This window comes from Pelobates fuscus, chromosome 3 (genome assembly GCF_036172605.1).
Source record: "Pelobates fuscus isolate aPelFus1 chromosome 3, aPelFus1.pri, whole genome shotgun sequence".
Classification (NCBI taxonomy): Eukaryota; Metazoa; Chordata; class Amphibia; order Anura; family Pelobatidae; genus Pelobates; species Pelobates fuscus.
In genome coordinates, this window is record NC_086319.1 from 402,436,886 (window position 1) to 402,462,009 (window position 25,124).

General features: G+C 46.1%; 1 protein-coding gene across 1 annotated transcript in view; it reads left to right on the plus strand.

The window, feature by feature from the left end:
* The window catches only part of DNAH2 (dynein axonemal heavy chain 2), a 136,044-nt gene that overhangs the window by 71,410 nt on the left and 39,510 nt on the right, over positions 1 to 25,124 (plus strand). The window contains exons 47-60 of the mRNA XM_063449723.1: positions 605 to 803; positions 895 to 1,119; positions 2,188 to 2,292; positions 2,533 to 2,721; positions 2,905 to 2,990; positions 3,407 to 3,537; positions 4,157 to 4,306; positions 10,976 to 11,143; positions 11,477 to 11,637; positions 13,864 to 14,003; positions 15,937 to 16,069; positions 16,189 to 16,328; positions 17,160 to 17,370; positions 18,516 to 18,632. Coding sequence (XP_063305793.1) covers positions 605 to 803; positions 895 to 1,119; positions 2,188 to 2,292; positions 2,533 to 2,721; positions 2,905 to 2,990; positions 3,407 to 3,537; positions 4,157 to 4,306; positions 10,976 to 11,143; positions 11,477 to 11,637; positions 13,864 to 14,003; positions 15,937 to 16,069; positions 16,189 to 16,328; positions 17,160 to 17,370; positions 18,516 to 18,632 — 2,155 coding nt within the window. The remainder of the gene's footprint in view (positions 1 to 604; positions 804 to 894; positions 1,120 to 2,187; positions 2,293 to 2,532; positions 2,722 to 2,904; positions 2,991 to 3,406; positions 3,538 to 4,156; positions 4,307 to 10,975; positions 11,144 to 11,476; positions 11,638 to 13,863; positions 14,004 to 15,936; positions 16,070 to 16,188; positions 16,329 to 17,159; positions 17,371 to 18,515; positions 18,633 to 25,124) is intronic.

Here is a 25,124-nt window from a genome sequence, read left to right on the forward strand (position 1 = left end):
GTGTAGAATGCAGAAGATGTAAGTAAAAAACTAACTTATCTCTTCTACAATTCAGCTAACTTTGGTGAAAATAAAATAAACTATAAAGTATTTTTTTTTTAAATGGACACACCGTATTAGCCTGTGCTAAAATTGAGGAAGTGACCAGAAGTGACATTTCTCTTTCGTGGTTTTTTTTGTCAAGAAAACTACCCCATAGCTTGTTGGAATCTATTTACCTAAGGGTTTTTGGTTGGAGAAAATGAGAAACGGAGAAACACAGGCCCTCAATTCACATTATTTAACGCAACAAAAATGTGGTAAATAATAGTAAAGTAATTTGTAAGGTACTTTGATAATTAAAGACTAACATAACCCTTCCACAAATGCTATAAATTCACTCTTGTCTTTTGTCATTTCTTAAACTTTGTAAAATGTTTCCTAAAAAGCAAGAATCACTTTCTGAGTGATTATATTGTGACCAATACATTGCATGTTGACTACACTCCTGACTGCCATTATGCCATGATTATGTCTTAAAGTGCCAGTGTGGACTTGGATGGTATGACTATTATATCTGTTTCCCCATAGAAAATAAATTGGATTTACAATTTTCTGTTCTCAGTGCCCCCTTTTATAAGATTATGGTGCCGACGGTGGACACAGTTCGATATCAGTTCATTGTCAATGCCCTGGTATCCCACCAGTGGCCTGTCTTGCTTGTGGGGCCTGTGGGCACTGGGAAGACATCTATTGCCCAAAGTGTCCTTCAATCCCTTGACTCAAGTAGATGGTCGGTGTTAACAGTCAACATGTCTGCACAGGTACCTGGAATTAGCATATATTAAGAGCTGCCACAAGCCATATGCAAAACAATTCTTTAATGTCATAGTGCCAACTCTCCTTTGTTCATAGACTACTTCAAATAATGTACAAAACATTATCGAGAGTCGAGTGGAGAAGCGCACAAAAGGTGTGTATGTACCCACAGGGGGAAAGCAGCTCATTACCTTCATGGATGATCTTAACATGCCAGCCAAGGACACATTTGGTTCACAACCTCCTCTAGAACTGCTCCGTCTCTGGATAGACTATGGTTTCTGGTATGACCGTATGAATCAGACCATCAAATATGTCAAGGTAAGCCTACTTATTTATCGCCTCATCTTCCATGGCCAATACCTATCATACACCCATCATTCTTTATTATTAAACTATTTTTTACCTTTAACATTAGATTATTTACTCAGGCTTTCCTCTGAACTTCAAATATTACACTCCTTTTGCCTCATCCAATTTCTGCATCATCCTACCGCCCTCACTGGACTTCACACAATTGTTGTGTTTATCTGGAGCTTATTGCTTAATTATGTATCTCCTTCTGGTCCTGAAACCTCATGTCATATCATCCCCACCACAAATTCATCACATCTTTCATTTCCACCTTGGATCCTTCACATTAGACCGTTTCCACCACAGATCCCTAATATCGTTCCTTTTCTACCACAGATCCCTAACATCCTTCTACCACCGATCCCTAACCTTCTTTCCATTTCAACCACAGATCCCTTATACCCTCTCATTCCCACCATTGGTCCTTCACATCTTTCATTCCTAACACAGATCCCTCACATTCTCATATTCCCACCATAGGTCCCTCACATCTTTCATTCCTAACACAGATCACTCATACTCTCCCATTCCCACCATAGGTCCCTCACATCTTCCATTCCTAACACAGATCACTCATACTCTCCCATTCCCACCATAGGTCCCTCACATCTTTCATTCCTAACACAGATCCCTCACATTCTCATAATCCCACCATAGGTCCCTCACATCTTTCATTCCCACTACAGATCCCCCACTGATCCTCGTGCTCACTCATTTCCACCATTCATTCCCACCATGTATCCCTACTTACACTTTTATACTTTACAATAAACTTTTTTGTAATTTCGGCTGCAGTCACATGTTCTGCTGATCACTTCTACCTTTTCTGATCCTTGTTTAATCCTCTATTCGCTGCTGTAGTGCCTCTAACATTCAGACTGTGTGCCTGATATTTTCTCTATCCAGGGCACGGTTCTTTCTGTATTTACACTGCCCCTATACACAAGGTAAAGTTCTGTTTATAATTCTCTACACTGCTATGCCTAATGCCTTGGCATTTGTTCTCAATACCATGCCCTCTCCCATTGTCTGCAGGACATGTTCATAATGGCTGCCATGGGTCCTCCTGGTGGGGGGCGCACTGCTATATCTCCCCGACTTCAGAGCAGATTCAACCTTATCAACATGACCTTCCCCTCTGTGAGTAACCAACACTTTGTGAAAACTTCAACTAGTCAAGAACTGTGTATCTCAGTAGAGGGCATATTCACACCAGCCCGAGTTCTATACAAATCTGAGAGTTTTATAGCAGGGGCTTGTTTGGCAAATTAGGGAATTAAGATTTAATTCTAACAGCTAGCACATTGTGCTCTATTTCTATATGAGTTAAAAGAAACATGTAAGTTCTCAAACAGAAATTTCCTCCCCCTCACCTTTCAGGAATCTCAAATCAAACGGATCTTTGGGACAATGATGAGCCAGAAACTGCAGGACTTTGAGGAAGAGGTGAAGCCAGTCGGCGAGGTTATAACACAGGCCACTATCGAGCTCTACAATGCCATCACTCAGAGGTTTCTTCCGACTCCTGCCAAAATCCACTACTTGTTTAACCTCAGAGATATATCCAGGGTGAGAAGAGTTTGAGACGTCTATGATACTAACGTGAAAAATATAGATGAGAGCGTGGGGAGAGTATTAAAGGAACAGAATAAAGTGGATTCACTGAAATGGAGGGATAGCACATGGCAGGGGTGAAGGAAACACAAGTAAAAACAGAAGTGTATGACTATCTCATCTCCTATTCCCCCTCAGGTGTTCCAAGGCATGCTTAGAGCTCACAGAGACATGCATGATACCAAGCACAGCATCACCCGACTCTGGGTGCACGAATGTTTCAGGTAGGAGATTCTCTGGCTGTTCAATGTATATTCACACCCAGGTATATGTACAATAGTAAACAAATGCATTTAGTGACAGCACACTGGACATCTCCCTGAAGACAGAATCATTTAGCAATACTACCAAACAATCTTTCTATCGTGCTTCCAGAACTTGGCATGTGACTTGTGAGTTTATTTATAATTTTATTGATTTACATGGTACTAAAATGAGAGCTTTGTTGTCCATAGGGACAAAAGCTGTGCTTGAGAAAGGCTTTAGTGGGCATCTCTTCTTATAATGGACTTTATGAAGTGGTGGGTGAGGTGGTTGCACAGCACTTCAATAGATGCACTTAATAAAACTGGGTATCTGTGTTTTTGTGTGAACATTGTGTGTCGCATGCAATAAATCTATGTTCTTGTCTCTCCTTCAGAGTCTTTTCAGACCGTCTTGTGGATTCATCAGACAATGAAGCTTTTGTAGCGATCCTGAGTGAGAAATTAGGGTCTCTTTTTGACCTCACTTATCACAACTTGTGTCCCGGCAAACAACCACTAGTTTTTGGTATGTAACAATAAATCTCTAACATAAAACTCCCCCAAATTTTTGGTTTGTAACCCTTCCTCTGCCCATAAGAATTTCCCCGTTTATGGAATGTAGAACTACCTCTATGCCAGCAAACTCCCTCTAGTGTATGTAACACTACCTTTGTCCCAGTGAACTTCCCCCCCATGTACATTGTATAACACTACCACTGCCCCACCAAACTCCACCCTGTGTACATTGTATAAAACTACCTCTGTCCAATCAAACTCGCCACTGTGTATATTGTATAACACTACCTCTGTCCCATCAAACTCCCCACTGTGTGCATTGCATAACACTACCTCTGCCCCATCAAACTCTGCACCGTGTGCATTGTATTACACTACCTCTGCCCCATCAAACTCCGCACCGTGTGCATTGTATTACACTACCTCTGTCCCATCAAACTCCGCACTGTGTACAGTGTATAACACTACCACTGCCATACCAAACTACCCACCCCGTACAGTGTATAACACTACCTCTGTCCCATCGAACTCCGCACCCCGTACAGTGTATAACATTAGCTCTTTCCCATCCAACTCTCCAACTCTTTCCCATCCATGCCCTACCCATCAATTTGTCTTTCTTTCACCAGGTGATTTCATGCGGGAGCCTCCTATATATGAAGACATCACTGATTTTCAGGCTCTTAAAAACTTTATGAAGACCCAGCTGCAAGAACAGAGCCAACAACCAGGTTCTGGGGCCAAGAAACTAGTTCTGTTTACAGATGCTGTCCAACATGGTATGTCCATATATCAAAAATAAAGGAAAACAATCACTGCACTCTATATAGCCATACAGGATCACTGCACTCTGTACAGACATACAGGGTCACTGCACTCTGTACAGCCATACAGGATCACTGCACTCTGTACAGCCATAAAGGGTCACTGCACTCTGTACAGCCATACAGGATCACTGCACTCTGTACAGTCATACAGGATCACTGCACTCTGTACAGCCATACAGGGTCACTGCACTCTGTACATCCATACAGGATCACTGCACTCTGTACATCCATACAGGGTCACTGTACAGCCATACAGGATCACTGCACACTGTACAGCCATACAGGATCACTGCACTCTGTACATCCATACAGGGTCACTGCACACTGTACAGCCATACAGGATCACTGCACTCTGTACAGCCAAACAGGGCCACTGCACTCTGTACAGCCATACAGGGTCACTGCACTCTGTACAGCCATACAGGGTCACTGCACTCTGTACAGCCATACAGGGTCACTGCACTCTGTACAGCCATACAGGGTCACTGCACTCTGTACAGCCATACAGGGTCACTGCACTCTGTACATCCATACAGGATCACTGCACTCTGTACATCCATACAGGGTCACTGCACACTGTACATCCATACAGGGTCACTGCACTCTGTACAGCCTTACAGGGTCACTGCACTCTGTACATCCATACAGGGTCACTGCACTCTGTACAGCCATACAGGTTCACTGCACTCTGTACAGCCATACAGGGTCACTGCACTCTGTACAGCCATACAGGATCACTGCACTCTGTACAGCCATACAGGGTCACTGCACACTGTACAGCCATACAGGGTCACTGCACTCTGTACATCCATACAGGATCACTGCACTCTGTACATCCATACAGGGTCACTGCACACTGTACATCCATACAGGGTCACTGCACTCTGTACAGCCATACAGGATCACTGCACACTGTACATCCATACAGGGTCCCTGCACACTGTACATCCATACAGGGTCACTGCACTCTGTACAGCCAAACAGGGTCACTGCCCTCTGTACATCCATACAGGGTCACTGCACTCTGTACATCCATACAGGATCACTGCACTCTGTACATCCATACAGGGTCACTGCACTCTGTACAGCCATACAGGGTCACTGCACTCTGTACAGCCATACAGGGTCACTGCACTCTGTACAGACATACAGGGTCACTGCACTCTGTACATCCATACAGGGTCACTGCACTCTGTACAGACATACAGGGTCACTGCACTCTGTACATCCATACAGGATCACTGCACTCTGTACATCCATACAGGATCACTGCACTCTGTACAGTCATACAGGATCACTGCACTCTGTACAGCCATACAGGGTCACTGCACTCTGTACATCCATACAGGATCACTGCACTCTGTACATCCATACAGGGTCACTGCACACTGTACAGCCATACAGGATCACTGCACACTGTACAGCCATACAGGATCACTGCACTCTGTACAGCCATACAGGGTCACTGCACTCTGTACAGCCATACAGGATCACTGCACCCTGTACAGCCAAACAGGGTCACTGCACTCTGTACAGCCATACAGGGTCACTGCACTCTGTACATCCATACAGGATCACTGCACTCTGTACATCCATACAGGGTCACCTCACACTGTACATCCATACAGGGTCACTGCACTCTGTACAGCCTTACAGGGTCACTGCACTCTGTACATCCATACAGGGTCACTGCACTCTGTACAGCCATACAGGTTCACTGCACTCTGTACAGCCATACAGGGTCACTGCACTGTGTACAGCCATACAGGTTCACTGCACTCTGTACAGCCAAACAGGGTCACTGCACACTGTACATCCATACAGGGTCACTGCACACTGTACATCCATACAGGGTCACTGCACTCTGTACAGCCATACAGGGACACTGCACTCTGTACATCCATACAGGGTCACTGCACTCTGTACAGCCATACAGGGTCACTGCACTCTGTACATCCATACAGGGTCACTGCACACTGTACAGCCATACAGGATCACTGCACTCTGTACAGCCAAACAGGGTCACTGCACTCTGTACAGCCATACAGGGTCACTGCACTCTGTACATCCATACAGGATCACTGCACTCTGTACATCCATACAGGGTCACTGCACTCTGTACATCCATACAGGATCACTGCACTCTGTACATCCATACAGGGTCACTGCACACTGTACATCCATACAGGATCACTGCACACTGTACAGCCATACAGGATCACTGCACTCTGTACATCCATACAGGGTCACTGCACACTGTACAGCCATACAGGATCACTGCACACTGTACAGCCATACAGGATCACTGCACTCTGTACATCCATACAGGGTCACTGCACACTGTACAGCCATACAGGATCACTGCACTCTGTACAGCCAAACAGGGTCACTGCACTCTGTACAGCCATACAGGGTCACTGCACTCTGTACAGCCAAACAGGGTCACTGCACTCTGTACAGCCAAACAGGGTCACTGCACTCTGTACATCCATACAGGGTCACTGCACTCTGTACAGCCAAACAGGGTCACTGCACTCTGTACATCCATACAGGGTCACTGCACTCTGTACAGCCATACAGGGTCACTGCACACTGTACATCCATACAGGGTCACTGCACTCTGTACAGCCTTACAGGGTCACTGCACTCTGTACATCCATACAGGGTCACTGCACTCTGTACAGCCATACAGGTTCACTGCACTCTGTACAGCCATACAGGGTCACTGCACTCTGTACAGCCATACAGGATCACTGCACTCTGTACAGCCATACAGGGTCACTGCACTCTGTACATCCATACAGGATCACTGCACTCTGTACATCCATACAGGGTCACTGCACACTGTACATCCATACAGGGTCACTGCACTCTGTACAGCCATACAGGATCACTGCACACTGTACATCCATACAGGGTCCCTGCACTCTGTACAGCCATACAGGATCACTGCACACTGTACATCCATACAGGGTCACTGCACTCTGTACAGCCAAACAGGGTCACTGCCCTCTGTACATCCATACAGGGTCACTGCCCTCTGTACATCCATACAGGGTCACTGCACTCTGTACATCCATACAGGATCACTGCACTCTGTACATCCATACAGGGTCACTGCACTCTGTACAGCCATACAGGGTCACTGCACTCTGTACAGACATACAGGGTCACTGCACTCTGTACATCCATACAGGGTCACTGCACTCTGTACAGCCATACAGGGTCACTGCACTCTGTACAGACATACAGGGTCACTGCACTCTGTACATCCATACAGGATCACTGCACTCTGTACATCCATACAGGATCACTGCACTCTGTACATCCATACAGGGTCACTGCACTCTGTACAGCCATACATGATCACTGCACACTGTACAGCCATACAGGGTCACTGCACACTGTACATCCATACAGGGTCACTGCACTCTGTACAGCCTTACAGGGTCACTGCACTCTGTACATCCATACAGGGTCACTGCACTCTGTACAGCCATACAGGTTCACTGCACTCTGTACAGCCATACAGGGTCACTGCACTGTGTACAGCCATACAGGTTCACTGCACTCTGTACAGCCAAACAGGGTCACTGCACACTGTACATCCATAAAGGGTCACTGCACACTGTACAGCCATACAGGGTCACTGCACTCTGTACATCCATACAGGGTCACTGCACTCTGTACATCCATACAGGATCACTGCACTCTGTACATCCATACAGGGTCACTGCACACTGTACATCCATACAGGGTCACTGCACTCTGTACAGCCATACAGGAACACTGCACTCTGTACAGCCATACAGGATCACTGCACACTGTACATCCATACAGGGTCACTGCACTCTGTACAGCCAAACAGGGTCACTGCCCTCTGTACATCCATACAGGGTCACTGCACTCTGTACATCCATACAGGATCACTGCACTCTGTACATCCATACAGGGTCACTGCACTCTGTACATCCATACAGGGTCACTGCACTCTGTACATCCATACAGGGTCACTGCACTCTGTACATCCATACAGGGTCACTGCACACTGTACATCCATACAGGGTCACTGCACTCTGTACAGCCATACAGGGTCACTGCACTCTGTACAGCCATACAGGGTCACTGCACTCTGTACAGCCAAACAGGGTCACTGCACTCTGTACAGCCATACAGGGTCACTGCACACTGTACATCCATACAGGATCACTGCACTCTGTACAGCCATACAGGGTCACTGCACTCTGTACATCCATACAGGGTCAATGCACTCTGTACAGCCATACAGGGTCACTGCACTCTGTACAGCCATACAGGGTCACTGCACTCTGTACAGCCATACAGGGTCACTGCACTCTGTACAGCCATACAGGGTCACTGCACTCTGTACATCCATACAGGATCACTGCACTCTGTACATCCATACAGGGTCACTGCACTCTGTACATCCATACAGGGTCACTGCACTCTGTACATCCATACAGGGTCACTGCACTCTGTACATCCATACAGGGCCACTGCACTCTGTACAGCCATACAGGGTCACTGCACTCTGTACAGCCATACAGGGTCACTGCACTCTGTACAGCCATACAGGGTCACTGCACTCTGTACAGCCATACAGGGTCACTGCACTCTGTACATCCATACAGGGTCACTGCACTCTGTACATCCATACAGGGTCACTGCACTCTGTACATCCATACAGGATCACTGCACTCTGTACATCCATACAGGATCACTGCACTCTGTACATCCATACAGGGTCACTGCACTCTGTACATCCATACAGGATCACTGCACTCTGTACATCCATACAGGGTCACTGCACACTGTACATCCATACAGGGTCACTGCACTCTGTACAGCCATACAGGGTCACTGCACTCTGTACATCCATACAGGGTCACTGCACACTGTACATCCATACAGGGTCACTGCACACTGTACATCCATAGAGGGTCACTGCACACTGTACATCCATACAGGGTCACTGCACACTGTACATCCATACAGGGTCACTGCACACTGTACATCCATACAGGATCACTGCACTCTGTACAGCCAAACAGGGTCACTGCACTCTGTACAGCCATACAGGGTCACTGCACTCTGTACAGCCATACAGGGTCACTGCACTCTGTACAGCCATACAGGGTCACTGCACTCTGTACAGCCATACAGGGTCACTGCACTCTGTACAGCCAAACAGGGTCACTGCACTCTGTACAGCCAAACAGGGTCACTGCACTCTGTACAGCCATACAGGGTCACTGCACTCTGTACATCCATACAGGATCACTGCACTCTGTACAGTCATACAGGGTCACTGCACTCTGTACATCCATACAGGATCACTGCACTCTGTACAGCCATACAGGATCACTGCACTCTGTACAGTCATACAGGGTCACTGCACTCTGTACAGCCATACAGGATCACTGCACTCTGTACATCCATACAGGGTCCCTGCACTCTGTACATCCATACAGGGTCACTGCACTCTGTACAGCCATACAGGATCACTGCACTCTGTACAGCCATACAGGGTCACTGCACTCTGTACAGCCATACAGGGTCACTGCACTCTGTACAGCCATACAGGGTCACTGCACTCTGTACATCCATACAGGGTCACTGCACTCTGTACAGCCATACAGGGTCACTGCACTCTGTACATCCATACAGGATCACCGCACTCTGTACAGCCATACAGGGTCACCGCACTCTGTACAGCCATACAGGGTCACTGCACACTGTACATCCATACAGGGTCACTGCACTCTGTACAGCCTTACAGGGTCACTGCACACTGTACATCCATACAGGGTCACTGCACTCTGTACAGCCATACAGGGTCACTGCACACTGTACATCCATACAGGATCACTGCACTCTGTACAGCCAAACAGGGTCACTGCACTCTGTACAGCCAAACAGGGTCACTGCACTCTGTACAGCCATACAGGGTCACTGCACTCTGTACAGCCATACAGGGTCACTGCACTCTGTACATCCATACAGGATCACTGCACTCTGTACAGTCATACAGGGTCACTGCACACTGTACATCCATACAGGGTCACTGCACTCTGTACAGCCATACAGGATCACTGCACTCTGTACAGCCATACAGGGTCACTGCACTCTGTACAGCCATACAGGGTCACTGCACTCTGTACATCCATACAGGGTCACTGCACTCTGTACAGCCATACAGGGTCACTGCACTCTGTACATCCATACAGGATCACCGCACTCTGTACAGCCATACAGGGTCACCGCACTCTGTACAGCCATACAGGGTCACTGCACTCTGTACATCCATACAGGATCACCGCACTCTGTACAGCCATACAGGGTCACCGCACTCTGTACAGCCATACAGGGTCACTGCACTCTGTACAGTCACACTACTTAATACTATAACAAGTATACAGCCATAGAAGTAGACAAGTTATAAGGCGTCTTTAGACATTAAAATACTCAAGTTATACTGTTTCTACAGACATCCAAACACAGAAGACATTTCCTATCTTGTAGTACAGAAAGTGATGTTACATCATGTCCCTTGTACATGTATTGTGTTTTCCATCTGTGTGTATTATTATTTCTTTATAGTGACCCGCATTGTGCGTGTGATTGGTCAGCCACGTGGCAACATGTTATTAGTTGGTATTGGTGGCAGTGGAAGGCAGAGCCTGGCACAGCTGGCTGCCTATATCTGTGACTACAAAGTCTTCCAGCTGGAGGTGACCAGGGGATATCGCAAGCAGGAATTTCGAGAAGGTGAGTTCCTTCATGAAAGTGGCAAGATTCTGCCCTCCTAATGCTCCTATAATACTCCTAATCACCCTAAGATGTACAGGAAAGGCAGGGAATGCTGAATGTGTCCTTACTGGTTAAATATTGTATATTCTTATTAGTATTAATGTTAAAGCAAGCCTATATAATATATAGTTCTGATATGTTGTATGAATTACCATCTCTTGTGTAAAACCCCATCCCATCCTCTGGTCATTACTCTAATATGCATTTTGCTGTCTGCTCCTGCCCTCAGTCTATCTCAGGCTCAGTCTGTTTCTCATCATTCTACCCATCGCTCTTCCTTGTCTTACGCAGACCTCAAGAAGTTATACCGCCAGGCTGGGGTAGATGGCCGTCCCTCTGTCTTCCTGCTGACAGACACTCAGTTCACAGATGAATCATTCTTTGAGGATGTGAACAACGTTCTGAGCTCAGGCGAGGTTCCTAACCTGTACAAGGCAGATGAGTTTGAGGAGGTAACATCTGCATGTCACTCTCTGATGCAGTAACCCCTACTAGAGTGTGTTACTGTATGTGCTGACTGGAGAGTATGCCTCCCATGTGTGTTGTCTCAGGATGCCGTTCTTTATCAGGGCAGAATGCCCTCCTGGCATGCCCTAATGTATTACAGCAATGTGCCCTCCTTGTATCCACATTATTAAGGCAATATGCCCTACCGTATGGCCCACATTATTAAGGCAGTATTCTATCATGTATGACCCACATTATTAAGGCAGTAATCTACCATGGTATGACCCACAGTATCGAGGCCGTATTCTATCATGGTATGACCTACATTTTTAAGGTAGTATTCTATCATGGTATGACCCACATTATTATGGCAGCATTCTATCATGGTATGACCCGCATTATTAAGGCAGTTATCTATCATGGTATGACCCACATTATCGAGGCAGTATTCTATCATGGAATGACCCACATTATTAAGGCAGTATTCTTTCATGGTATAACCCACATTATTAAGGCAGTATTATATCATGATATGACCTACATTATTAAGGCAGTAATCTATCATGGTATGACCCACATCATCGAGGCAGTGTTTTATCATGGTATGACCCACATTTTTAAGGTAGTATCCTATCATTGTATGACCCACATTATTATGGCAGCATTCTATCATTGTATGACCCACATTATTAAGGCAGCATTCTATCATTGTAAGACCCACATTATCAAGGCAGTATTCTATAATTGTATGACCCATATTATTATGGCAGCATTCTGTAATTGTATGACCTACATTATTAAGGCAGTATTCTATCATGGTATGACCCACAGTATCGAGGCAGTATTCTATCATGGTATGACCCACTTTATTATGGCAGCATTCTGTCATTGTATGACCCACATTATTAAGGCAGTATTCTGTCATGGTATGACCCACATTATTAAGGCAGTAATCTATCATGGTATGACCCACATTATCGAGGCAGTATTCTTTCATGGTATGACCCACATTATTAAGGCAGTATTATATCATGGTATGACCTACATTATTAAGGCAGTAATCTATCATGGTATGACCCACATCATCGAGGCAGTATTTTATCATGGTATGACCCACATTTTTAAGGCAGTATTCTATCATTGCATGACCCACATTATTATGGTAGCATTCTATCATTTTATGACCCACATTATTATGGCAGCATTCTATCATTGATGACCAACAATATTAAGGCAGTAGTCTATCATTGTATGACCGACAGTGTCTTATGGCAATATTATGAATTATGTTTTAGTATGTATTAGGCAGTACTATATATTATGTATAAGTATTGTATTATGGCAGTATTCTATCATTGTATGACACATTATTAAGGCAATATTCTATGATGGTATGACCCACATTATTATGGCAGAATTCTGTCATTGTATGACCCACATTATTAAGGCAGTATTCTATCATGGTATGACCCACAGTATCGAGGCAGTATTCTTTCATGGTATGACCCACATTATTGTGGCAGCATTCTGCCATTGTATGACCCAAATTATTAAGGCAGTATTCTATCATGGTATGACCCACATTATTAAGGCAGTATTCCATCATGGTATGACCCACATTATTAAGGCAGTAATCTGTCATGGTATAACCCACATTATCGAGGCAGTATTCTATCATGGTATGACCCAAATTTGTGAGGCAGTAATCTATCATTGTATGACCCACATTATCGAGGCAGTATTCTATCATGGTATGACCCACATTTTTGAGGCAGTATTCTATCATTGTATGACCCACTGAACTAGATAAATAGGTGTGTGTTACTGCAGTAGGAAAGCATATATTTGAAGAGAGTCTCTGGAAGCAGTTTAAGCATATTAATCTCCCATGTTAAAACTAGTGTAGGACCCACCAATATTGGGGTACCATGACATAGTGGTTGGCTTGCCACAGTATGGCCACATGGTGTAACTGAATCACCATATTTGTTTTTTTTAAGATAGGTGATTTTACGTAGCCTTCTAAATTTTTAAAACGGTTTCTTTTTTTGTGTGTGTGCTGTTCCTTAATCTTTGTTTTGTATATATTTTGGTCTTTATGGCAGCACCACTATTACTGAGAAATGCATGTTGGTTGTGCCCCATAATGCCCCTGTGTTACTGCTTTAGACCAGCGCAAACACTAAACACAGTGCAATGCTTCTAACCAGCTTTTCTTTAATGTTCTGCAGATCAAAACCATTTTGCAAGAGAAGGCCCGTGGTGAAAATATCCCAGACACTCCAGAGAGTCTCTATAACTTTCTAATAGAGAGAGTACGCAACAACCTTCATATTGTGCTCTGCATGAGCCCTGTAGGGGACCCTTTCCGGTGAGAACTGAACACTTACATTTTCCTTCACTCCATGGCACCCTGTGGGGGGCGGGACAGACTCATAGCTCCTTCTGTCTCTGTCACTGTGTCACCCTGCAGGGGGAGGGACAGACTCATAGCTCCTTCTGTCTGTCACTGTGTCACCCTGCAGGGGGAGGGACAGACTCATAGCTCCTTCTGTCTGTGTCACCCTGAAGGGGAGGGACAGACTCATAGCTCCTTCTGTCTCTGTCACTGTGTCACCCTGCAGGGGGAGGGACAGACTCATAGCTCCTTCTGTCTGTCACTGTGTCACCCTGCAGGGGGAGGGACAGACTCATAGCTCCTTCTGTCTGTGTCACCCTGAAGGGGAGGGACAGACTCATAGCTCCTTCTGTCTGTGTCACTGTGTCACCCTGCAGGGGGAGGAACAGACTCATAGCTCCTTCTGTCTTTGTCACTGTGTCACCCTGTAGGGGGAGGGACAGACTCATAGCTCTTTCTGTCTGTGTCACTGTGTCACCGTGCAGGGGGAGGGACAGACTCATAGCTCCTTCTGTCTGTGTCACTGTGTCACCCTGCAGAGGGAGGGACAGACTCATAGCTCCTTCTGTCTGTGTCACTGTGTCACCCTGCAGGGGGAGGGACAGGCCCATAGCTCCTTCTGTCTGTGTCACCCTGCAGAGGGAGGGACAGACTCATAGTTCCTTCTGTCTGTGTCACCCTGCAGAGGGAGGGACAGACTCATAGCTCCTTCTGTCTGTGTCACTGTGTCACCCTGCAGGGGGAGGAACAGACTCATAGTTCCTTCTGTCTGTGTCACTGTGTCACCCTGCAGGGGGAGGAACAGACTCATAGCTCCTTCTGTCTGTGTCACCGTGTCACCCTGCAGGGGGAGGAACAGACTCATAGCTCCTTCTGTCTGTGTCACTGTGTCACCCTGTAGGGGGAGGGTCAGACTCATAGCTCCTTCTGTCTGTGTCACCGTGTCACCCTGCAGGGGGAGGGACAGACTCATAGCTCCTTCTGTCTGTGTCACCCTGCAGGGGGAGGAACAGACTCATAGCTCCTTCTGTCTGTGTCACTGTGTCACCCTGCAGGGGGAGGGACAGACTCATAGCTCCTTCTGTCTGTGTCACTGTGTCACCCTGCAGGGGGAGGGACAGACTCATAGCAACGTCTGTCTGTGTCACCGTGTCACCCTGCAGGGGGAGGAACAGACTCATAGCTCCTTCTGTCTGTGTCACTGTGTCACCCTGTAGGGGGAGGGACAGACTCATAGCTCCTTCTGTCTGTGTCACCCTGCAGGGGGAGGAACAGACTCATAGCTCCTGTCTGTCTGTGTCACTGTGTCACCCTGCAGGGGGAGGGACAGACTCATAGCTCCTTCTGTCTGTGTCACTGTGTCACCCTGCAGGGGGAGGGACAGACTCATAGCTCATTCTGTCTGTGTCACTGTGTCACCCTGCAGAGGGAAGGACAGACTCATAGCTCCTTCTGTCTGTGTCACCCTGCAGGGGGAGGAACAGACTCATAGCTCCTGTCTGTCTGTGTCACTGTGTCACCCTGCAGGGGGAAGGACATACTCTTAGCTCCTTCTGTCTGTGTCACTGTGTCACTCTGCAGGGGGAGGAACAGACTCATAGCTCCTGTCTGTCTGTGTCACTGTGTCACCCTGCAGGGGGAAGGACATACTCTTAGCTCCTTCTGTCTGTGTCACTGTGTCACCCTGCAGGGGGAGGGGCAGACTCATAGTTCCTTCTGTCTGTGTCACCATGTCACCCTGCAGGGGGAGGGACAGACTCATAGCTCCTTCTGTCTGTGTCACTGTGTCACCCTGCAGGGGGAGGGACAGACTCATAGCTCCTTCTGTCTGTGTCACCCTGCAGGGAGAGGAACAGACTCCATCATCCAACAGATTCAACTTTTAGTGTTCCATGTTTTTCCACAGAAATCGAATCCGTCAATATCCAGCTATTGTAAACTGCACAACCATTGACTGGTTTTCTGAGTGGCCACAAGAAGCTCTTCTGGAAGTGGCTGAAAGATATTTAGAAGGGGCTGAGCTGGGGAGCATGGATGGGGTGAGTTGAACCACACTGTTCTCTTTATTCTCAGTGTTTATAAGACGCTGATGCTGGTCATTTACTTATTAGATTTCTGCTCTTTCTTGATCCATCTTTCTCGGTTTCTGATTTTCCAGATCCATGGAAAGGTGTCACAGATCTTCGTAACAATGCATCGTTCTGTGGCTGAATATTCACACAAGATGAAACTTGAATTGAGGAGGCAAAACTACATCACACCAACCAGCTACTTGGAGTTGGTATCTCGATACAAGAGGTCAGTGATCTCCATATTTCCTTAGAAGTAACGGCTGTGGATATGTGTGAACATAATGCTTAGATCACAGCAGCTTTCACTGTGCATCTGTACTAGCTTTCTAACAGCCTTTTTTAGGGCTGATCCTAGGGCCAATTATTTTGTGCACACTATGTGGGTGTGGTCATCTTTCTAAGCCCTCCAATTTACAGTTGCCCAGTCCAGCATGCCACGGCACAGAACAGGGCACTCAAGGTTAATAATAATAAATGGAACATTTTGGGGGGCTCACTCGGGGCTCCAGCCTGGTTCAGCCCCCCTCCTCCCGCTGACACCCCTTGTGCCAGCTATATGGCCTCAGCTCAGTGGATCGACTCTGAGCCTTTGCTAATGCAGAACAAGTGGGAATATCCCTTTGCCACCTATGGAGACTGGACAAATTAATTCCAGTCCTTGTTAACGCAGGACTAATGAATAAATCGGACTAGCTGGTATGGATGGTCCATTGTCAAACAGGCCTTGTTAAAGCAGGATTAGTGGGTTAAACCTTTGCACACCACTGGCAAGGGTAAACTAATAAACCCTTCTCTAACAGCCCGAGGTACTGTATTGCAGGACAATGATTCGTTCTCTAACAGCCTCAGTTAATGAAGGAGCAGATATATGTGATATCATTATTTAAGAAGGGCTCAATACACATAATAATATGGTGCCTGCCTCGTGTGTTCATTCATCTTTGGTGAGAAATGCTTTTTCTTAGGGCCTCTCGAATGACATGATGTCCATGAAACTCCAAGATGAGGACCTGCTGATGTATTTAACTGTTTACCTGTTTAATTGTTTGTTTCACAGTCTCCTCGCTGAGAAGCGAGCAGAGCTGGGGGAAAAGGCCAACAAACTCCGGAATGGGCTGTATAAGATTGACGAGACCCGGGAGAAGGTGGAGAAAATGTCTGAGGAATTGGCGGTGGCACGGAGCAAAGTGGCCGACTTTCAGAAGCAGTGTGAGGAGTATCTGGTCATCATTGTTCAGCAGAGAAGGGAGGCTGATGAACAGCAAAAGGTCTCTCTACAGCAATCCAGATCTATATGTCAATTAATGTATTGTGATGGAACTCCTGTACTCTGACAGAGTACCTCCACCTGCTCAGCTTCCTCTCTGCTACCAGGGACTCTGGAGTGCTTCAGACCCAGCCACCGAAGAGTGACTGGGGTCTCTGGGGACCTCTTCAAGTAGACCAGGCTACAGTGATTGTAGCTCAGGAGACCTTCTCTTCTGTAAAACCGAGACTATAGCTTCTCTCCCACACATTAGATGAATCTCAATGTAGGGGGTAAAATTATTTTATTTTACAGAACACAGCTATTTATACAGAGCAGTGTTGAATTTCTGCAGGGGGTCCTCTATACAAAGCAATCCCTCCCTGGTACCATTATGTATGAGGACTTACATTATTCCCATCTAACTTCCTGCTAGGCCCTCACAGTCAGATACAGCACACAAAATGTATGCCAGTACCCCCTATCACTAGAACTAACCCCCACACAATATTTATCCCTGGAAAGCTCATCACAGAGTACCCTCACTGTACAAATAGCACCCTAACTGGAGAATCTGCACCTGAGTTACAGCATGTTTACGTTTTTTAATGGGTCGTGGCTATTCTCCCATCCGGGGAGGAGTTCCAGACCTGTCCCCATCTCCAAAAAGGGGTTCCTGGAGTTTTGAGAAGGGGAGCACTCTCAATCCCAGGTTCCCTCCGATGTCTCCTTGCTCCCCCCCCCCCCCCCCTCCCCATCTCCCCAAGCAATACCCACTTACAGATTAACCAAACCTGGGCACAGTCCTGATACGAGAAACCGTTCCAGAGTATTTTGAAGTATCTTCTGGTCAGGTCCTGCATGTGTAAAATAAATCCAGGCAAAACCCAGGTTCCTCAACTCTGGCTGGGAAGTAAGCGACACAGTAAGTGTCCGAGCCACCATACCTGTCCCCACAGTGATAACAGCCTCATTAAGGGGCTCTTGAGACCAGACCCATAGTCTATGGGCAGGGGGCCTCTGTCACAATGTATCAGATTTATTTCCTCTCTTTATGTACATATGTCACAGCTCTTTACCTTGTTTTTCTGCCTGCCCATTCATTATCTGCCTTGTTTTGGACATAGACCTTAACACATATTCTTTTTAAATCTTAATTTCCTTCAGTCCGTCGCTGCACACAGTGAGAAGATTGGTGCAGAGGAGATTAAGTGCAAGACTCTTGCTGAGAATGCACAAAAGGACCTTGAGGAAGCCATGCCTGCCCTGAATGAAGCCATGAAAGTAAGTAAAATGCTAAAAGTGATCCTATGCTCACCACCCAGTCCTAGTTCCAGCTGTATATGTCCTATAATTCTATATGCTATATATGTAACAACCTGTATTAATCCCTTAAGCTCTATATGTACACCACCCTGCACAAATCCCAGCTCTATATGTACACCACTCTGCACAAATCCCAGTTCTCTATATACACCACTCTGCACAAACCCCGCTCTCTATGTACACCACCCTGCACAATCCCAGCTCTATATGTGTACCACCTTGCACAATCCCAGCTCTATAGGTGTACCAACCTGCACAAATCCCAGCTTTACATGTACACCACCCTGCACAATCCCAGCTCTATATGTACACCACCCTGCACAATCCCAGCTCTATATGTACACCACTCTGCACAAATCCTAGTTCTCTATATACACCACTCTGCACAAACCCCGCTCTCTATGTACACCACCCTGCACAAATCCCAGCTCTATATGTACACCACCCTGCACAAATCCCAGCTCTATATGTACACCACCCTGCACAAATCCCAGCTCTATATGTGTACCACCCTGCACTAATCATGATTTTAACTCTCTTCTGCTCCCTGGCGTGCCTCCTCTTCCTACCAACTGGACCGCCATAAACTTTGCACCTCACTTCACTGAGAAGATTTCTACAATCTCTCATCTCTCTCCATCCACTACCAACTACCAACGTTTTCCCTAACCACACTCCCTCAGCTGTCCTGCTCATTTGCACCCGCTACAGCAGAAGAGGTTTTTGCTCTGCTCCGTTCCTCCCACCCCACCACCTGTTCCCTCGATCCTTTTACCTCGTATCTCATCCGCCCTTTGTCTCCCTCTCTTGCTCTGCCTCTCACAAAAATGTTCAATCTCTCCCTCTCCTCTGGCACATTTCCTCTACCCTTCAAAAATGCAATAATAACCCCGATTCTAAAAAAGCCCAACCTTGACCATAATTCTCCGTCCAACTATCGCCCTATCTCGCTACTGCCGTTTGTTTCTGTGGCAGGACCGCTGCCTAACTGTGAATTGTCCTCTCCTATGTGTGGATGCACTCTCCTGGAATGTATGTTTTCCCTTGTTCATTTTCCCCCTCTCTGTGATTTTCACATTGAATCATGCTAATTACTTTTTAACCACATGGGGGCTCCGGACCACCCCAATACTCCATTTAGAACATGTTGTTAGAACATTCACACCTCACTAGCGAGGTGTGAAAACCGCAGACCACAAGGGAAACAAGCGGCGTGTGCTTCCCCTGGGTGGCTGCCGGTTCATATCACCGAACACCAACTAGGGGGAGCATTTGCATCCCAAACTGGCCTGCACTGTCTTTGATCCCCATATCGGTGATCGTCCTACCCGCTCCCAATGGAGCTATAAACACCCCTACCTGAGAGCTAGGAAGGCTAGGCTCGTGGATGCCCAGGAAAACGCTCTCTCGGGTGGATACCAGCGTGGAAATATCCACCTGAGAGAGGGACACGAGCCAGCAGGGAATCGCTGGGACTGTGAGTCGGTCTCATGGCCACAGGGCCCTGGTGGCGGTGTGTAAGTCTGTGCCGAGCAATGGGAGAAGGAGCGCCCATTCAAACTGGGTTTTTCGCCATTCTCCTTGTTGGTCGGCACGAGGGAGCGCTGATTGGTCGCTGCAAGGAGCCGTCGACAATCAGAGAAGGAGCACTCGTTCAAATGGGGTTTTGCGCCTTTTCTTCTGATTGGGTGGCAAAACCCCTCTCCTCCATAGGCGCTGATTGGCGCAAATTGGTTTTGCGCCTTTCAGCAGATTGGCTGTTGCTTGGTTTAGGTGCGAAGTTAGACCAAACCAAGCGGCGCTGTGGAACTGATTTTGGGGATGTGCAGAGCCTCGAGCCCCAGACTTTAGACGCTGGTATCTCTGGCTCTGTACACCCGATAGCCCCGCTATTTGCACAGATCCCAGATTCCCACCGCCTGTATGTAATGTGTTTGAAGATGTAACCCTGTGTGCTGTTGGTATCTCCCAGAGCAGGAGAACCAAGCCCCCTCCTGCCTGGCATTGTGTTATGTTGAATGGAGACCCCCTGAGGGGGTCTGGGCTTAAAAGAAGCCTGTTTCCCAATAAATCTTGGCAGTGCTTAAACCTTAAAAACTGTGTGTCATCCTGTTACTGGGGGAAATGGGTCTCTTAATACATTAATAGCAGGAGTAACCAGCCGGGTTACCCAGGTCCCGCTACAGTCTCCAAGATCTTTGAGAGAGTTGTGGATGCGAGAGTGACATACTTCCTCAAATCCAACTCTGCTTGACCCGCTTCAATCTGGATTCCGCGCTTGTCACTCTGTTGAAACAGCTGTGACCAAAGTATCCAATGATCTTATCACTGCAAAATCCCATGGCCACTACTCTATCTTAATTCTCCTCGACCTTTCTGCTACTTTTGACACTGTTGATCATCAACAGATTCTTCTCATCCTCCGTAATCTCGGTCTACGAGATACCGCTCTCTCCTGGTGCTCTTCTTACCTCTCCCAGCGCTCATTCAGTATTTCTTTCTCTTGCTCTGGCAATCTACAGTGCCTCCCTTGGTAAACTCATCAGCTCCTTCGGCTTCCAGTATCATTTCTATGCGGATGACACGCAAATTTATCTGTCTTCCCCTGATTTCTCACCACCCCTCTTGTCTCTGAATGCCTTCTTTGCTATTTCCAAACTATACAAAAAGAGTGTATAAGACACTTAGGACCACTGCAGTGGAATTTTCACAGTCTTGTCTTCGTTATTCTAAACACAGATCAGGATATCTGCCCTTGGAGGATTTTAACTCAAATTGACAAATGACAAGGCAAACAATAAAAATAACTTAAAACCCACAGTTATATTCCACTATAAGATTCCTTTCACAAGACATAACACAACATCAGCCTGAATATAACCATAATACCACAGAAAACAAGTTCTTTAGATCAGACGTTTTTAAGTCGTTCCTTACCCAGACAGACCAGTAGGACGTGGATCTGAGAGCGAAATTGATAAATGTAGGAAAAAAAAGTTTTTCCTTACCTTGCTGCAGCTGATTTCGCTGTCAGAGGAATGTCCACCTGTATGCTAGTGTCCAAGTCTTTCGACCGTCAGATCCCGGGTTTCGGCACCAAATTGATATAGATCCAAATATTGATCTTTGTTATTTTCAGAGGAAGCCCAAATTGTTATTACAAGTGCACTTGTAGGAGCGCAAATTAAATACCAGACACCTGTTGGTATTCAAAATAAGCCTCTGCCGTTTTATTCGTCAGCTGAGTTTTATACATTAAAAAGTAAGTGCTTACGTGCAGATACTCATAGGACAGTAGTAGGAAGGGAGTGAAAGGGTAAAAGGAGTACAGATAAGACATAGGGGTGAACTTCATGTACATATAACAAATAAGTGCCGAGATAGAGAAAGAACAGACTGATTTAGGAGAGACAGCTCAGGTGGGGGCTATCTGCTCCCGGAACTAGACATATATGGTCTTAAGTGTCATTTTAAGCATCAAGCATTTCCTGAGTCCAAGTTAGACAATTTTAATATAGGATATCTAATATGACACCTATAAGCTTGAGCCTTGGAATCAAGATAAATTCTATCACAATGGCTGTTAATTTCCTTAAACTGAATCTGTCCAAAACATCACTTCTGTTTTTCCCTCAAGTGTTGCTACTCCCTTGTCTGTGTCCCTCCAAGTTAATTGTGCTACCATCTGCTCTACCTCTAAGGCTCACTGCCTAGGTGTTCTCTTTGACTCTGACCTCTCCTTCACCCCTCCTTCACCCCTCATGTCCAATCAATCACCAAATCATCTCAAATATATTGCAAGCATCCCACCCTATTTAATTTATTTAAAGATGCTTGTCCATGCAGCTGTGCTCTCTCACCTTGACTACTGTAATCCACTTCTCAGTGGTCTTGCATGTAATTTGCCCCATTACAGTCTTTATTAAATGTGGTGACGAGGCTCATTTTCCTGTCCTCCCATGCCTCCCCCCTTTGTCAGTCCTTACATTAGCTTCCCGTAAGATATAGGACTCAATTTAAGATCCTGATACTTGCTTACAAATCTCTACACAATGCTGCTCCAACCTACTTATCCTCACTAATACACAAATATGTCCCGTCTAGGCCCCTACGCTCTGCCGGAGACCTATGTCTGAACCCCTGTTCGTACTCCTACCTTTGATGCTCACCTTAAAGACTTCTCTACCAATCAATATACACACACAATGACCTTGCAAAATTCTCCTTCACTACTGCCTGGGAGAAAGAATTTAAATATAACCTAACCCTGCAGCAGTGGAAAGACATTCTAAAGGCGCATAACTCCATTTCTAAATGTGCCTCACACATGGAGCTCTCTCGTAAAATCCTATACAGGTGGTATTTAGTACCTACTCGCATTAAAGCAGCACATCCACAAGCATCTAACATATGTTGGAGATGCCAGCAGCATAAAGGCACGATGCTCCATATTTGGTGGACCTGTCCCATCCTAACCCCATTCTGGGACGCAGTTTCCACCATAATCCAAGAGAGCATAAAAACACTATTACCCAGAACACCCGAAACATACCTCCTCCAACTATTCCAAAAGGAATGAGGTGGAAGCAAAAATACCTAACATATCAGATACTCGTGGCGGCCCTTACGGTAATTAGCAGACACTGGAAATCTCCTCTACCAATGCCAATCACTGAATTTACACAAATATTAGAAACTACAAGACTATATGAAATAGCTGCCAGGCGAACCCCGCTTCAAAAGAAAGACTGGCTAGAGGCATGGGACGATTGGCGCCAATACATGGAGCGCAATAATCCCTCCCTAAAATGAACGGAGATGGCAAAAGCATATATCTGCAAACCGACAGCTGTGTTCCTCAGGGCACAAGCCAATGTTCAAACATGGAAAAAACGGTACTGAATAAGGTCAGTGTAAGTCACTTCACGCCTGGGAATGACACTTACTCCCCCCCCCCCCCCACGTTATCCCCCAACCGTTTCCCCCTTTTCCCCAGTGGGGTCCTGGATAAGGAATATCTAAGTCACCAATAACGTACCTGAAGCACGCATGACCTGATTTGCTCAAATAAGTGCAAACTTGTAGCGTAATACTCCAGATGGAAATTGTATATTCAATTTGTATACTGCATAACACACCTAAATTGCTAACAATTAGGCCCATACCACTGTACTAAGTATGTTTAAGCTTGCCACTGCTTTTTCCCCCACCCCTTCTTTCTGTATCCCTCAAAAGATCAATAAAAATTGTCAAAGTTAAAAAAAAAAAGTAAACCTAACTGAAAAATATATAGACACGCTCACATCTTAATGAGCTATGTCAAGCTCTACATAGAGCACATAGGGATATAAGAGGATATAATGACTTCCAAAGTGATGTAATATGCAACAGAAACAGACTCATGATATATGGTGATGATTGTCCAAGGTCAGAAAGTTAGTATTGTTTTAAAAAAGTGTTACACTCACATTTACTATACTTACCCTTTTGTGTCATTTTACCCCACTCCCTCGAGCATGTAAGCTCATTGATCAGGGCCCTCAACCCCTCTGTTCCTGTGCGTCCAACTTGTCTGGATACAATTACATGTTTATTCATCCACCCACTGTAAAGCGCTGCGGAATTTGTTGGCGCTATATAAATAATAACATAATAATTTAATAGAGCTTTATCCTGCTGAAATTATAGGAATGAGCAGAACAACCTTGCTTTGAAAAATACAGTCAAAGGGTAGCTGTAATAATAAAATCCAATATCTCCACTGGTGTTCTAATTATCAGGAAAGAAAGCGTTGTTCAGCAGATATACCCAATTCCCCCAGTAACCGGATGACACACAGTTCTGGGAGTCAACTGATTTTTATTCAGCCACAGCTGGCTTTTATGCCCAGTCCCCTACATGGGGTTTACATACAGGAAAATCAAGGGTTTCAATCCTAGGATCCTCTGTGCGTGAGAGATAATTGCGTGAGAAAATTCCTTTAATTTAATTATCTCTCAAATCCACAAAATAGATTGCACCCCAGAAGTGTCCCCACCGTCCACAAGAACCCCACAAAAAGTATATTCCCCGATAGCCCCAATCTGAGTGTACAAAATATCCAAGAATCACTCAGATCGGTTTGGTAGAACAGGAATGCCTTCAAGGTCAAGTTTTGACACGAGGGTTCCAGTGCAAACACCATACAAGGGAATTTCTTGTTTTCAGGATAAAAATGCTCCCCCTGTTCGGTAGTTTATATTTCCCGAACGCCGTTCGTGTAGATGGTTGGGAGGTCGGGGACGGGCAGCAGTCTAAAGTTTACCGGTGCTCGCGCGAGTACCTAGCTGAAAAGAGTTCCAGGCACACGACGACCAAGTACCGGTGCCCTCCTTCGGGAGACAAGATGGCCGCCATTCTCTCTCTGCCATGTGTTCAGTTATACGAAATGACGGCCACCCAGGAGAAGCA